Genomic DNA, 16,252 nt, shown 5'->3' on the forward strand with positions numbered 1-16,252 from the left:
TTCGGATATTTTTAAGGCAGAGGTAGATAGATTTTTGATAAGCGGGGGGGGGGTGAAATGTTATCGGGGTAAGTGGAAATGTGAAGTTGAGGTTAAAATCAGATCTTATTGAATGGCAGAGCAGGTTTTCGAGGAGTAGTGGCCTACTGCTCCTAATACATATGTTCATATGCTGCTGCTGTTGGTGAATAGCCTGAAGGTGCTTCCTGCTTAAGTTCACCCGAAGAGAAAAACTAACAAGCTTGCATTTATGTAGCCTCTTTCACTCCCAAAGCGTTTTAGACAATGAAGTTCTATTCAGGCGATGTAGTTAAATGAAATCAGCCTCTTGTGTAGGGACAGGTATCTGTGGAACTGAAGCTGAATCCATCTTCAGAAGCAAAGGAGGGCGAAAAAAACAAAGGATTTTAAAAAAATCTTTGCAAACTGTTTTTCAACCCTACACAACCTGCTTTTTTAACCATTTCAATGGATTTTTCTTTTGGTTAAAACTCTTTTGGATTTTTAGTTGCGATCATTTAAGATGTTGGGGCTGACAAACAAGCCTCAACGCACAAGAGCCTCAACCCATTCTCTGTTCCACTTACTGGTATTTCGAGGAGATGAAGAGTTCTGGAAAGTTCTTTCAGTCATTTGAGCTGCCCCACATCACAGGGCTTCGGTCCTTCAACTAATGATGGATGTATCTAGAATCATAATTAAAGCTGAGCTTTCCCTGCCTATTAGGCAGGGTGTGATATAACAGAAAACTTCTCTGGAAATCGCAATCCAGACTCAGTGCTTAGAGCGACAAATCAAATTTGAATATAAATCAGCCAAAAGCAGAGGAATTCATTTAATTTGACACGTTGAAGATTGTGTTGACATGTTAAAAAAGCAAACAGTGTAAAACTGCACACCACTGCTGAATTGTTCCAGCCAGGGAGAGACAATGTAAAACGGAGAGCTCTTCTTTGTAATGTCATTGTACATCATGCAGGGAATATCTTTTCCTGTAATTAGTACTGGGCAAAGGGAAAAGGATGCAAAGGACAAAGAACAGAGGCTAAAAAAAGGAAATGAGAGAAACAGGGAGAGCAGGAAGGATGCAAATGAAAAAGGAGAGCACCAAAGAGCAAAGGAAAGAGGGGAGGACAGAGAGTGGAAAAAGGCAAGAGTAAAGAAAACCAGAATGGAAAGTAGGGGAGGGAAAAAGGTGAGAAAAGGGAAAATAAAAGGGAAAGAACGGATGAAGAAGGGAAGGGGGGAAGAAAGGATGAAGAAGGGAAGAGGGGAAGAAAGCGATGAAAGAGGGAAGAGAGGGTAAGAAAGAAAGGGGAGCGAGAAAGTGAAGGCACTTCCACTGGAATATGAAGCACAACACAAACGTCTCGAAACAACCCACAGATCAAATAGAGTCAGGCAGGCAGAGTCTCTGAGGAGTAATGGAATGCTGTTGTAAACTCAAACATGTTCATGAGTTTTAATTTTCTACACTCAGTGGCAAAGACAAAGTGAAACACAAAAGAACACTCGTCTCCGACGCTCTCACTTCATCCTTGTTTCCCGGTAGAGAGCCAAAACATGCTGAGCATTTCTGACTCTTAAATCTTCCCTTAACAAGTCCTGAAAAGAAATAAATTTGAAGCACTCTGACACATTTGTTCATGTGGCCTGTCTGTCACTTGCCTCTTATTTTTCCCCCCGGCTGGTGACACATACTGCCTGGGTTGGGGGGTGGTGAGAAGCAGGGAAGTAAATTGGGAAATTCATTACCAGTGACAGCTATGGATGACAACTGTCACAGGTGCACTGAATGTCAGCATTTTGCAGGGAGCGACTGTAAACACAGGCATAATTTACAGAACATAAACATTCCAACAACACAATACAGCCCTTTTTCCAGCCGCTTTGCACAATTAGCCACTGGCAGAGCTGCATTTTTTGGCTCTGCCTGCAAATTAACCTTTTTTTTTGTTTTAATTTGCTCCTTTTATTTGTGCAAAGCAGATCATTGACAATTAATTCAGCTGATTCCTCTAATCTCCACGTGGCACCAAGGTATTCTGATAACAATCCGATGCTATTCATTAGGAAGCTGGTTTACCTCTTGTGTGGACAAACAAAGGTTTGAACAATAAACAAAAACAATTTCTAAAAAGCCTGGTTTTACTTCTAATTTCAGAAAATCAAAGCAGACTGATGAGAAGGGCCACATACATTCTGAAAAACCTTCAAGAGGCGTGCTTGTTCCAGGGTAGAAGCAACAGCTTGCTGTCCACTTGGCAATCCTTGTTCCACCTTTAGCTTCCGATCTGCTTTTCCCTCATTTCAATTGTTCCAGTGCCCCTCTAACTTATTGATACTTCTTTGTGTAGTGCCCCTCTGTGTATTCTTGCCCCAAAGCCTCTGAAACTCGTACATGCTCCTCCTCCTCCTGAAATCCTTAAATTAAAGGGTGGGCCATTTAAGATTGAGATGAGGGGGAATTTCTTCACTCGGATGGGTTATGAATCTGTGGAATTCTCTATCCCAGAGGTCTGTGGAAGCTCAATCATTGAGCATGTTCAAAACAGAAATTGAGAGATTTCTGGAGACTAATGACATCGTGGGATGGGGGGGGGGGGTAGCACGGGAAAGTGGCATTGAGGTGGATGATCAGACATGATCTAATTGAATGGCGCAGCAGGCTCGATAGGCTGAATGGCCTACTCCTGTTCCTACGTTTCTATCCTCACTGCGTTGAAACCAAGTCTCATTCTCTCCCAAACTCTTTAGCTTCTTTCCGTGCGTATACAGTCTTCCGCTTTCAAAATTGTCTTCAGGCCTTCAAAATCCAAGCTTGGTGTCACCTGACCTCCAATTTCCTAAATAACTTCTCCACCTCTGCTCAATCCTGATGGTGTCCTACCTAATGAGACATATAGCCCCATAACCAAAGCCCCTTGACAATAAAAAGATAAGATCAAACTCATTGCTGATCTGAGGTGGTGCTAGCAAATAGACTAACAGTCCCAATATGCACAAAGCTTTGCGATCTTAACTTACTAAATAGTAGCTGACTTGAAGCTTTCCAGCCCTAACCCTTTAGCTCAGAACATTGTGACATGATGTAATCATGTTTTATCCGCTTGAATCCCAATAAACTGACCCCAGCTGAACATATAGAAAAAAAATACCATAATGCCGTGAATGTAGCTGATTAGATCAGAACGGATCAGATCTAAGCTCTGCAGTCCTGCCACATCCAGTCATGAATGGCGGTGGACACTCAAACAACTCACTGGAGGGGGAGGCTCCACAAATATCCCCGTCCTCAATGATGGAGGAGCCCAGCACAGCAGTGCAAAAATAAGGCTGAAGCATTTGCGACAATCTTCAGCCAGATGTGCCGAGCAGATGATCCATTCCGGCCTCCTCCGGAGGTCCCCTGTGTCACAGATGCCAGTCTCCAGCCAATTCGATTCATTCCATGTGATATCAAGAAATGGCTGAAGGCGCTGGATACTGCAAAGGCTATGGGCCTGACAAGATTCTGGCAATAGTACTGAAGACTTGTGCTCCAGAACTTGCTGTGCCCCTAGTCAAGCTGTTTCAGTACAGCTACAACACTGGCATCTACCTGCAACATGGAAAATTGCCCAGGTATGTCCTGTACATAAAAAGCAGCACAAATCCAACCTGGCCTATTATATGCATCAGTCTACTTTTGATCATCAGTAAAGTAATGGAAGGGGTCATCAACAGTGTTATGAAGCAGCACTTGCTTAGTAATAAACTGCTCACTGATGCTCAGTTTGGGTTCTGCTAGGGCCACTCAACTCCTGACCTCATTACAACAGTGGTTCAAACATGGACAAAAGAGCTGAACTCCAGAGATGAGACAAGGGTGACTACCCTTGACATCAAGGCAGCATTTGACTGAGTGGCATCAAGAAGCCCTAGCAAAACTGAGTCAATGGGAATCAGGGGGAAAAATCTCCTCTGGTTGGCAGCATATCTAGCACAAAGGGGTTGTTGGATGTCGATCATCTCGGTTCTAGGACATCACTGCAGGAGTTCCTCAAAGTAGTGTCCCCGGCCCAACCATCTTCAGCTTCTTCATCAATGACCTTCATTCCATCATAAGCTCAGAAGTGGGGATGTTCGCTGATGATTGCATAATGTTCAGCACCATTCGCGACTCCTCAGATACTGAAGCAATCTATGTCCAAATGCAGCAAGACCTGGCAGGTAACATTCGCACCACACAAGTGCCAGGCAATGACCATCTCCAAACAAGAGAGAAACTAACCATCGCCCCCTGACATTCAGTGGCATTAACATCACTGAATCCCCCACTATCAACATCCAGGTTACCATGAACCCGAAACTGAACTGGACTAGCCATATAAATACTGTGGTCTGTAGCTTGGGCCTTCTCCTCAGTCTGCAGGGGCTGAGCCACTGTCTTGGGATACCAATGGAGCTGGGTGTCCTGCTCCCTTTCTCCCCTGCTCCGGTTACTCACAATTCACCACCCGATCGGCAGCCGGAAGCTTCCCATCCCTGCCCCGCACTCCTGCCCCTGGATCGTGCTCTTTCCCCACTGCCTGGGCTTCTGGTGACTGCGGATGAGGCTCAGGTATCAGATCATGGCTGCAGCAGCTGGCCCTAGAGTGCAACATGCAGGGGGGGTGGATTTCAAAATCTTACCGTGGGCCAGATGAAAATGTTCAACAGGCCGGATCCGGCCCCCAGTCCAGGGGTTCCCCATCCCTGTTCTATATGGTAGTGATTGTGGGTTTGGAAGGGGCAGCCTAAGGAGCCTTGGTGAGTTTCTGCGGTGCATCTTCTGGATGATACACACTGCTGCTACTGTGCATCAGTAGTGGAGGGAGTTACTGTTTGTGGATGTGGTGCCAATTAAGTGGGCTGCTTTTTCCAGGATGGTTTCAAGCTCCTTGAGTGTTCTGGGAGCTGAACTCATCTAGGTAAGGAGAAAGTATTCCATCACAATCCTAACTTGTGGACTGGCTTTGGCAGGGGTCAGATGGTGAGTTACTTGTCACAGGGTCCCTAGCTTCTGACTTGCTCTTGTAGCCACAGTATTTATATGGCTAGTCCAGCTCAGTTTCTGGTCAATGGTAATGCCCAGGATATTGACAGTGGGGGATTTAGCGATGGTAATGCCACTGAATGTCAAGGGGAGATGGTTAGATTCTCTCTTGTTTGGAGATGGTCAGTGCCTGGCACTTGTGTAGTGTGAATGTTACTTGCCAGTTGCCAGCCCAAGCCTGAATATTGTCCAGGTCTTGCTGCATTTGGACATGGACTGCTTCAGTATCTGAGGAATCGCGAATGGTGTTGAACATTGTGCAATAATTAATCATCAGCAAACATCCCCACTTCTGACCTTATGATGGAAGGAAGGTCATTGATGAAGCAACTGAAGATGGTTGGGCCTAGGACACTACTCTGAGGACCTTCTGCAGTGATGTCCTGGAACTGAGATGATTGACCTCCAACAACCATAACCATCTTCCTTTGTGCTAGGAATGACCCCAACCAGAGGAGAGTTTTCCCCCTGATTCCCATTGACTCCAGTTTTGCTAGGGCTCCTTGATGCCACATATGGTCAAATGCTGCCTTGATGTCAAGGGCAGTCACTCTCACCTCACCTCGGGAGTTCCGCTCTTTTGTCCATGTTTGAACCAAGGCTGTAATGAGGTCAGGAGCTGCGTGATCATGCCGGAACTAGAAACTGAGAATCAGTGAGGTCATTGCTAAGCAAGTGCTGCTCGATAGCACTGCTGATGAATCCTTCTATCACTTTACTGATGATCAAGAGTAGGCTGATGGGGCAGTAATTGGTCAGGTTGGATTTATCCTTCTTTTTGTGTACAGGACATACCTGGGCAATTTTCCACATAGCTGGGTAGATGCCAGTGTTGTAGCTGTACTAGAATAGCTTGGCTAGGCGTGCAGCAAGTTCTGGAGTATAAGTCCTCAGTACTACAGTCGGAATATTGTTAGGGCCCATAGCCTTTGCAGCATTCAGTACCTTCAACCTGTTCCTTGATATCACCTGGAGTGAATCGAATTGGCTGAAAACTGGCATCTGTGATGCTGGGGACCTCTGGAGGAGGCCGAAATGGATTATCCACTTGGCACTTCTGGCTGAAGATTGTTGCAAATGCTTCAGCCTCGTCTTTTGCACTGATGTGCTGGGCTCCTCCAGCATTGAGGATGGGGATATTTGTGGAGCCTCCACCTCCGGTGAGGTGTTTAATTGTCCACCACCATTAACAACTGGATGTGGCAGGACTGCAGAGCTTAGATCTGATCCGTTAGTTGTGGAACCATTTAGCTCTGTCTATCACTTGCTACTTATGCTGTTCGGCACGCAAGGAGTGCAGTTCTACCTTCACCAGGTTGACACCTCACTTTTAGATATGCCTACTGCTGCTCCTGGCATGCCCCTCTGCATTGTTCATTGAACCAGGGTTGATTGGTTGTGAAATCTATCCCATTTAGCACGGCGGTAGTGCCACACAACACGATGGAGGGCATTCTCAATGTAAAAACGGAACTTCGTCTCCTCAAGAACTGTGCGGTGGTCACTCCTACCGATACTGTCATGGACAGATGCGTCATGGACAGTTGGCAAGGATGAGGTCATGTATGTTTTTCTCTCATTGTTCCCTCACCACCTGCCCCAGATCCAGTCCAGCAGCCATGTCCTTTAGGACTCACCCAGCTCGGTCTGTGTTGGTGCTACTAAGCTACTGTTGGTGATGGACATTGATGTCCCCCACCCAGAGTACATTCTGTGCCCTTGCTATTCTCAGTGGTTTCTCCAATAGTGTTCAACATGGAGGAGCACTGATTCATCAGTCCCCAGAGCATTACCCTGGGTCTCTGGATTGCTAGTCCAGTGACAATACCACTAGGCCACTGCCTCCACTCTATCAATGAAGTCCTTTCCCCAATCCTATTTATCTCCTGCCCTTTCCCAAAGGGGTTAACTTGTGCTCAGGTTACAATGACAGAGACCTGGAGGACTGTACAGCCAGCATACGGTGCGACAGACACCAGGGGGATTGCAGAACCATGGTACAGCACGATAGACACCGGGGGACTCATCGGAATTTTCTCCCTGAGCTTCAGCAGTGAGCATTGGTGAGCTAACTATCCATTGCAGCAATCTGTCCACTCAAGCTTTCCTAGGTTGCTGGATGGTGACCAGGAGCAGAGGTGTTGTCTGATTTTTAGTCCTGCATCGTGCATCCCCACCACTATCCTGGGTGACAGTAAGATGACTCAGTACATCTCAGTGGTTAAACTTGGGACCTGTACACACTGGGGTCATATTGCATGACACTCATCATCGAGTCACAAGGAGGACATTGCTGTCCACTTTGAGAGAACAAAAGGTGGGGAAAGCTTGTTTGAAATAACCAGAAAACTTGATATTAAAAATCATTGTTGTACAAGTGATCTGTAAATTTCCTCCTCTTCTCTCATCCCACCTGTGAACCAGAGTGAGATGTCAGGGATAAGATAGCGTCTTGAAATCAATGCTGCCAATCAGGAGTTGCCAAGTGCCCGGGAACCACAAGATGGATGGCTTTGTTGCAAGCCCAGAGAGTAACACCTTCCACAGGATCGGAGATGCCACTCGGTATCCAGGCCAGGCCAGTTTTCTCCCACTGTTCTCCTAAGAGTGACTCCAGATATCTGCCACCTCATTGGTGACATCAGGTCAAGCAGCAAGTAGACTTGGCAAATGGGATTTGAGATATCTGACCTTTGGCTAAAAAGATTCAAGACTACTTTTGAGGCAGTATGTTTCTTTTTAATTATTTTTTGAACAAAAATGATTCATCTAAAACTCCATGTGTTAAAATAATCACTTCAGAATCTTCATCCAGACCCAAGAATAACTTTCAAACAGGAACTGGATATACATTTGAAAAAGATAAGATTTGCAGGGCTGGTAAGAGGAGAGTGGGACTAATGGAGCAGCTCTTTCAAAAAGTGGAACAAACACAATGGCCTCTTTCTGTGATATATGTTTTGATAGATGTAGCTAAAAAAAAACATAATTATAGTTTCCAGTGAATCATAATCTGCTTGGTGGCAGGTTCAATCTGATAGTGGTCTTGAGCCTGATAATTCAACTTGAGTTTGGAGTGTCAAGGTTTTAGTGAGTGAGGAAGGGGCTGTTTACTGCAGATTGGAGAGGCTTTTTAAAGGGACAATGTCTCCATCAGGAAATGTTTGACATCATTTCTCGCAAGGGTAGGTCACCTGTGCTACAATCATGGCTCAGGTATACACTGCAAGGTTGGGAATACAGCAGTCCTTTCCTGGACCCAGCAATAGCTTTCAAGTAAATAGTGATATTTTATTTAGTTTAGCAAATAACCATTGTATTCATTCAATATTCACTAGATTGAGTCAAGTCACAATGTTAAACTAACAAATCACTTATGCTTCAGATTATACTGCAACTCAATCATTCTCAATAATACCTTGATGGATTGAAAAGCCAACTATGCAAAACAATGCAATAATGACCTATGAAACTCCAGAGAGTTGCTGATCTCAATATGCTGCAGAAATACTGCTTTTGATATATATTAAAAATATAATTAAGCAGCTCTCCTCTCACTCACAGGGCATAGGACACATCTGCTGGAAATTTTGTGAAGTAGAAGCAGTGTGCATCTCATTTGTGAAGTTATTTGGTCTTGACAAGTTGGAGGAGGAAGTGTGTAAACTGCTGGGCTGAATAGCATTAATTGCTTCTTCCAAAGGGCTCAGATAGTGACACAGCATCCAGCTGCACACTCCAGACAGGCCACAGAAACAAAGCTTCTTAAACAGAGAGCGCCACCAACAGAGCATCCATTCTAAACTCTCTCAAATAAACCATCCTCAGTTTTAGACCTCAAGAATGCAAATTAGTTCAACTGTTGGAATCAAACTCCATTAGCCAATTAAAAAGATTGTAAAGTCAATGAGACTGTCAGGGGGTAAAGGAGGGAAAATTGGGAGGAGAAAATAATCTAAATCTGAAGACTGAATGTACAAAAGCTAGTGTGGAGAAATGAAGGCAAGTGCTAGATATTTCTGTATGTGTCAGTATACGTCGAAAGCTTAAATTCCAGCTCCCACCCACATACTGCTCCACTTGCCTGTTGCTTTTCTTAGTCAATACAAGATCTGTTGGCCTCAACTCACCAAGAAAATGTGGATGACAATCTTCCGATATAAATAATCGGCAGCTTAAAAGAAAAATTCTCTCGGATGGAACGGTACAGATGCGATAATTGTTCTAACGATCAGTTACTGATAACTTTTAAAAAGAAATTTAAACTTCCAGTTAATACCTAAAAGAATAACACATGAGAAGTTTCATGTTCTAAGATGCTTATTATAACAAATGACTAAAGGCACCATAGCTAAACAAGATCTTTGTAGGCAACGTATACTTTGAACCGAAGAACAGATAACCACCACCACCAGCCCCCCCCTTTCTTATTCTTAACACAATTCAGAAAACACACTTCACAGGTATACTTTACACTGTCATTTAAACAGACATTCAATTTTCCTAAAATCAATCTTCAGTGATTCTTAGCTCCAAGGGTTTATTCCTGTTCTTTTCTCTTCACAGCCCGGTAACTTAATATTAAAACTGCTTTTCACAATGAGGTTTACTTCTCCTGGAGACTCTCCCAGCCTTGTTTTAACTCCCCACGAATTTGTTTTTTGCAAACTGAGCATGAGCATCCACCCACATTCCTGCAAAGCGAACTATAGACACTTCATTTGGCCTCTAGCTGCTCCCTCAAAACACAGGGCGATTCATTGATTTTCTCAGAAAGCCTGTAGGCTGATCTTTACAATGATTTTCTCTGCATCCTTCCTATGACAACATGAATCACATGGACCTTGTATCTTTGCAGAAACGCTAATTAGCGATCCTTGAGAGCCCAAATCTCTTTCGCCATGGAACTAAATGGCCAGTTTAAAGTACAGCTGTTTACAACCCAACATTCTCAACACTTGTCTGGGTCTTTGGAGGTGCACAGTCTTCACTGTTAACACACACAGGGCTGCTGCCAATATCTGCAAGCATAAGTACCTTGCACCTTCTTCCCAGTAAAACAATCTTTGATCTCTAACTATCAAGCCACCCAGACTTATTGTCAGGCAGACTTCAGAACAGGTCACATGACCCCCTTCATTTCACCTTAAATTTAAAAACACAGCCCCAAAACATAATTTTACAAACTTTGTAATTGTAACACTGTTCTTTCCCTTCGTTCAGTCACCTATCTGAAATATGTATGCCCAGGCAGGTCACACAAAGGAAAAGTGGTATTTGCAATTTATTGCACTACACTCTGCTATCATTCCTGCAAAATGTTCAACACAGATATTACATTCCTTGAGCAGCAACCACACTCACACAAAGCGTGTTGAAGTGCCACAGTAGGCTTTTCCATTTTCCAAAACGGCACAGCTATTTATCTTGCTCACCTTTTTGCCTGTTGGGAATATTGTGTTTTTGCACACTCAACATCTTTGAGATTCAGGGCAGAAGACGAGATGAATTAACAGTTGGCAACAGAACGTAACCTATCTGGCAAGCATTTTTGGCAAACAAATTTGCTTACTGACAATCATCCATTATTTCTGGAACATTCATATCATATCAATGCAGTATTTCCTTTCCTTTGTGTATCACTGAATGCAAAATTGCCAGCATTAATAAAACGTGAAGCGCTGTAAAAGGACGGTAGATATGTCTTTCTTTATTTAAAAAAAAATACAATTTCAAAGTTGTCACACTGCAAAATGACAAAAATAAATCTCGCCTCTCGTAAAAACACAATCATTCCCCTTTTTTGTCAGTTTAAGGCCTTTTTGGTTGTGGAATGAACTATTGTATAATGTTTTATTCACCATTATTTGAACAGGCTTCTGCCTGAAAAGGGCACTTTTCTGTTTAAATCTCATGTCAAACACTCTTTATTCTAGTCAGGAGGTTTTGCCTCAGGCTACAAAATCACAGCTGATATTAAATTAATGACTGTGATGGTGTGATTAGTAGAGATTAGAGTCTATTGAATAGAAACCCGAGCAGCATTCAGATCTCCTATAATACCCTGGCTTTTCATTATTGGGAACTACTACCACAATTAGCTTATGTTAAAGTCCATTTTAGCGTACAATCTGATAACTTCCTATAAGATTGCAAAATTTCTTAAAACGTTCCCCAGCAAACACAGGTAGCAGGCATGCTTACCTACCTGTATGTTGCTGCTCTTAACAACCCGCATTACAATTGGAAAAATGGGAGCTGGAGGATTTTGCACATTAACGCTGGCATTTTTGCTCCCGGGAAGAGTGCGCAGAGTTGGGAGAATTCCCACTCCACTAAGCCAACCTTTAAAAACAGCTGCCCAGATGTCAGATTTTTGGTCCAAGGGTGGGTAGTTAGGAAAAAGTGAAATGGCTACCAGGTGCAGAGGAGGGCCATTGAATGTCACGGGGCGATGGTTAGATTCTTGTTGGAGATGGTCATTGCCTGGCACTTGTGTGGCATGAATGTTACTTGCCAATTGTCAGCCCAAACCTGGATATTGTCCAGGTCTTGCTGCATTTGGACATGGACTGCTTCAGTATCTGAGGAGTCATGAATGGTGCTGAACATTGTGCAATCATCAGCGAACATCCCCACTTCTGACCTTATGATGGAAGGAAGGTCATTGATGAAGCAGCTGAAGTTGGTTGGGCCTAGGACACTGCCCTTAGGAACTCCTGTCCTAGAACTGAGATGACTGACCTCCAACAACCACAACCATCTTCTTTTGTGCTAGGTAGTTTTCCCCCTGATTCCCATCGACTCCAGTTTTTCTAGGGATCCTTGATGCCATGCTCAGTCAAATGCTGCCTTGATGTCAAGGGCAGTCACCTCACGAGTTCAGCTCTTTTGTCCATGTTTGAACCAAGGGAGGTCAGGAGCTGAGTCGGCCTGGTGAAACCCAAACTGAGCATCAGTGAGCAGGTTAATGCTAAGCAAGTGCCAATTGATGGCACTGTTGATGACCCCTTCCATCTAATGCAGACTTCACTATATTGACTCATTCACTGAAACCTTTTACTGCCTTTACATTCCTTCAATTAAATAATGTGTTATAATAAACATTTAAGTGCACAATGCCTTATAACAACAAGCTCTGGAATTCATTGTCCCACATCAAAGAATCTATAATCACTTGTACTTGTCAGTCAAATGGTAAAAGAGCAGACACCCTATTGTGATAATGAACGTTGTGAAATCAGTAATGCAGCAGTAATGCAGTAATTGAAGCCTTCTGGCTTATGTCAACAGAGCAAAATACTAAGTAATTTTTTTTCAACATCTCAGACATTTTTTTTCTAAGATTTAAAGGGCAGGACTTTAAATGCTTTGACAGCTCCCGTTGATATGTACTCTTGACCCTTTTGATGGATCCCTTTGACAGGTGCTTTTGACAGTTCTTGATGCTTCTGACAGTTTTGCCAGGTCCCTTTGACAGGTTCTTCTGACAGTTTTGACAGTTGATGTTGATAGGACTGTTGACAGTTTCAATTAACTTGACAATAATGAGTTTACACACATCTATGCCTACTTTTAACAACTCCAAAGGGTGCCTGACAACCCCCAGAAGTGTCCCAGGGCTTGAACCAAAGGGGTAACTTACCACTCCAAAGGGTACCCTGACTATCCAGACAAACCCACAAATTTCAGACCTGCTGTTATCAGGTCTAAACTGCACACTTCGGATTTCACACGCTAAGGGTGCCAACATCCCACTTGAAAGGGACAGCTGATGAATTAATGGCTGGCTGCGTCTGTAAAGGATGTATGCATGAAACTGGCCTGCCCCCATTCCCCACCCCTGCTTATGTGGCAACTGCTGTATTCAGTGGGGGCCGGGGGGGTGGGGGAGGGGGGGAGTGTGGGCAGGACTTACAATTTTCAGCCATTTCCACTATTGTCACCATGACCTGAGAGGCTGTGCACTATGGCAAAAATCTGGGCCTCAGTCTTCTAGGAGGTGGTCAAAATATTGTAATAATAATAATAAAAGTCTTACAGAATCCATCTAATTTTGTAATGACACTTTTTTTTTAAGTTACAATCAATTTGGCTCGGGGAGTTAGATTGCTGAGAGCTCCCACTAACGACCCTAGAGTTCCATTAAAAGGTAGTTAAAAAGTACTTGGAGACAGAGTCAACAATCTCGTCAATTTTTTCCTCTTTCCAAATGTTTTACTGCCTTACCTCATATTCCAGCTCATCAGCTCGGTCCGCATCGTGTGCCAAGTTGGGAAGGTAATCACTGGCTTCATAGTAGTCATGGGCCATGGGATGGAGAGATTGACAGCTGTGAGGGAAGATGCAAGGAGAAGTAGAATGAGTGCATGCAGTGGAAATGGAGGTGTTGAATACATCCTTTTCTGATGTTCATGGTGATTCTGATGGACAGTATTAATAGTTCTGCTCCCTACTGAGATTTACTTACATTAAAAAGGAATCATAAGGCATGAAGGGGGCCATTCAGCCCATCATGCCTGTGCTGGCTTTTTAAAAGATTCATCCAATTCATCTCATGCTCCTGCCTTTCTCCCCCCTCAGCCCTGAAAACATTTCTTTTTCAAGGATAGGTTTTGAAATACACAAGAAATAGCAGTCCATAGAATGAATGTTGGCTAACATCAAACCTCTATATATATCAGAGTGGAGTGTGTCAAAATAATTCCAATCATTTCCTGTACCCACCTTACAGGAAAAATAACTTGCTTTTACTTATTACACTTCAATGATTTCCCAAAGTGCTTCACAGCCAATTAAGACCTTTTGAAGTGAAGTCACTTCTGTAATGTAGGGAAATAAAGTCAGCAATTTGTGTACAGCAAGATCCCACCAACAACAGCGAAACAAATGTCTAAATAATCCTCTTGGGTTTTTTTTGCTGGTTTCAGTTGAGGGCTATATTTTGGCCAGGATGTTGGGAGAACTCCCCTGCACCTCTTAGAATAGTACCATAAGAGCTTTTGCATCCGTCTGACAGGGTCTTGATTCCAGGTCTCGTCCAAAGGATGGCCCTGCAATAAGTTAGCACTCCCTCGGTCCTGTACTGAACTGCCAGTCTAGATCATGTGCCCAAGTTTCTGTAACGGAGCTTGAACCCATGACGTTCTGACTGAAGAGGTGAGAGCGCTATCTACTGGGGCACTTTTAAAAACGGAAACAGTGGAAGAATTGCCACCTTCAGGAAGTAATGAGATGTGGGGATTCCGTGGGCATGTCAGGTGGACCCCCCATTCCCCCAGCAGCTCTCTCGGAAAGGCAAGTGGAGAAGGAATGGGTTTAATCAGCTGGATCTCTGATCAATCCAATGCAGCAAATGTAAGCACATTTCCTTTTATAGAACCATTTGTCAGTGCTACTGTTGAGAACTGGAATCCATACACAAAATTCGCTTCCTAAAATAAGACTGCAAACGTTTTACACTTAAATGAATATCTTACACCATGCAGGATATAAAGATTATTTCTACTCAAACATGTTTGGACTTTGAACAATTTAAATTTACAATAGCAGCATTTGAAATAAGTTTGCAGTGCATGGATGGCTAAATCATCTACATTTACAGCTCAGCAGTCAATGGTGCCTCCAGCACATTCATTACAAACCCAGTGAAATGGAAAAACAAAAGAAAGAAATGGACAACATGAAGATGCAGCGCGATGTACAAATCAGTCCCAATATCCTCAGTTTGATGCCACAGTGTCGCCAGAAGGGATTGGGTGCTGAATTGTATTTTTTCAGGTCTCCTCTTCCCTCAGCCCTGTAACGCCTTTTTGCTTTTCCTATCATGTCCCCGGTGTGATTGTACATAACCTCCATTAGAGAGTGTCAATCTCATAAACCCACACACCCTATTCATCTAGTAAGAGTACTCCAAGTCCCTGTGTATATAGGTGCCACCTAATTCCAAGACAGAATTCTTTCTGATATATTAGCGTGAAGCCTTATCATGCCACTGGTCATTTCTGCACCCCTTGCCCCTGACCCCTCCACCCCACAGCGTCCTATTGGCCTTCCTACACAGATCCGCCTCCCTCCCGCCCCCCGCCAAGACATAACAACAGATAAAACATCTTTTCAGATCAAAAGCGAAATACCGCGGATGCTAGAAATCTGAAATATAAACAGAAAATGGTGGAAACACTCAGCAGGTCAGACAGCTTCTGCGAAAAGAGAAGTAGAATTAAAATAGCCTCATTGCTGACTCCCAAAAACATGGTCGAGCTGAAATTTAAAAAAAAATGTGAAGGCCACCTCCAAACCACCCAAGTTCTGTTTTAACAGATGTAGAGGAGGGTGAGGTTGTGGGGGAGGGGGAGAGTGGTGGGGGGGGGGGCAACCAATCAGCTCACTGGAGACAGGTCAGTCATTAACAGCTTTTAAAGGAGCGTGTCTTTGTTTTGACAGGCTTTTCATTTTGAACTAATGGGCCATGGAAACCAGGTGAGAAAGCTGGATCCATTACATCGTAGGCTGACATCCTCCCCACCAAACCTACACCCACCCCCACCGTACCACTTCCTCCCTCCAGGAACCATGAGCTCTCATTGCCTGTAGCTGGGTGGGAGATGCAGCATGTTATTTAATTGAGGATTAGCAAGGGCTCTGCATCCCCAGCCTGTCAGGTTTCCCCCACACTATCCCACTCCTTCCCCGTCCACATTAACATTGGGGCTCTGGGGTAGGAAATGTAAAAATGAATCATATTGGTGCAATGGGAATGCCCTTCTGCAGTTGAGTTTAACGTACATATCATGGTAACGTATGTTGCACCTGATAACGTGAATCCCATGCCCTGCTACTGAGGACTTCTAAATTCTGCCTTCTCATGGTCCCAGTTTTAAGCCAGCTCAAGCCAAAAAGATGGGGACCAAGTGATGCCCATTTTCAATCCATGGGTTCTATGTTAGCGTGATGTGTCAGGAATATCTTCAACCAGAGGCTATATGACAGTGAGCCATAAAGCAGTGTCTGCACATTAGAGGTGCCTCTGAACAATCTTCCCTCCTTTTGAATTAAGGGAGGACAAACTGGGGCAGAGCACAGATTTCCTCTATCAATATCTATACCTTCTTTACATCCAATAATAAAGGGTATGGAATAGGCAGAGAAGAGGAATGAGTTTGACATTAATGG

General features: G+C 43.8%; 1 protein-coding gene across 1 annotated transcript in view; it reads right to left on the reverse strand.

The window, feature by feature from the left end:
• pdzrn4 (PDZ domain containing ring finger 4) overlaps nucleotides 1-16,252 on the reverse strand; it is a 472,024-nt gene that overhangs the window by 35,877 nt on the left and 419,895 nt on the right. Inside the window, exon 5 of the mRNA XM_041216213.1 lies at nucleotides 13,307-13,409. Within this exon, the coding sequence (XP_041072147.1) occupies nucleotides 13,307-13,409 (103 nt within the window). The remainder of the gene's footprint in view (nucleotides 1-13,306; nucleotides 13,410-16,252) is intronic.

The sequence above is a fragment of the Carcharodon carcharias genome, chromosome 21 (assembly GCF_017639515.1).
Source record: "Carcharodon carcharias isolate sCarCar2 chromosome 21, sCarCar2.pri, whole genome shotgun sequence".
NCBI classification, from domain to species: Eukaryota; Metazoa; Chordata; class Chondrichthyes; order Lamniformes; family Lamnidae; genus Carcharodon; species Carcharodon carcharias.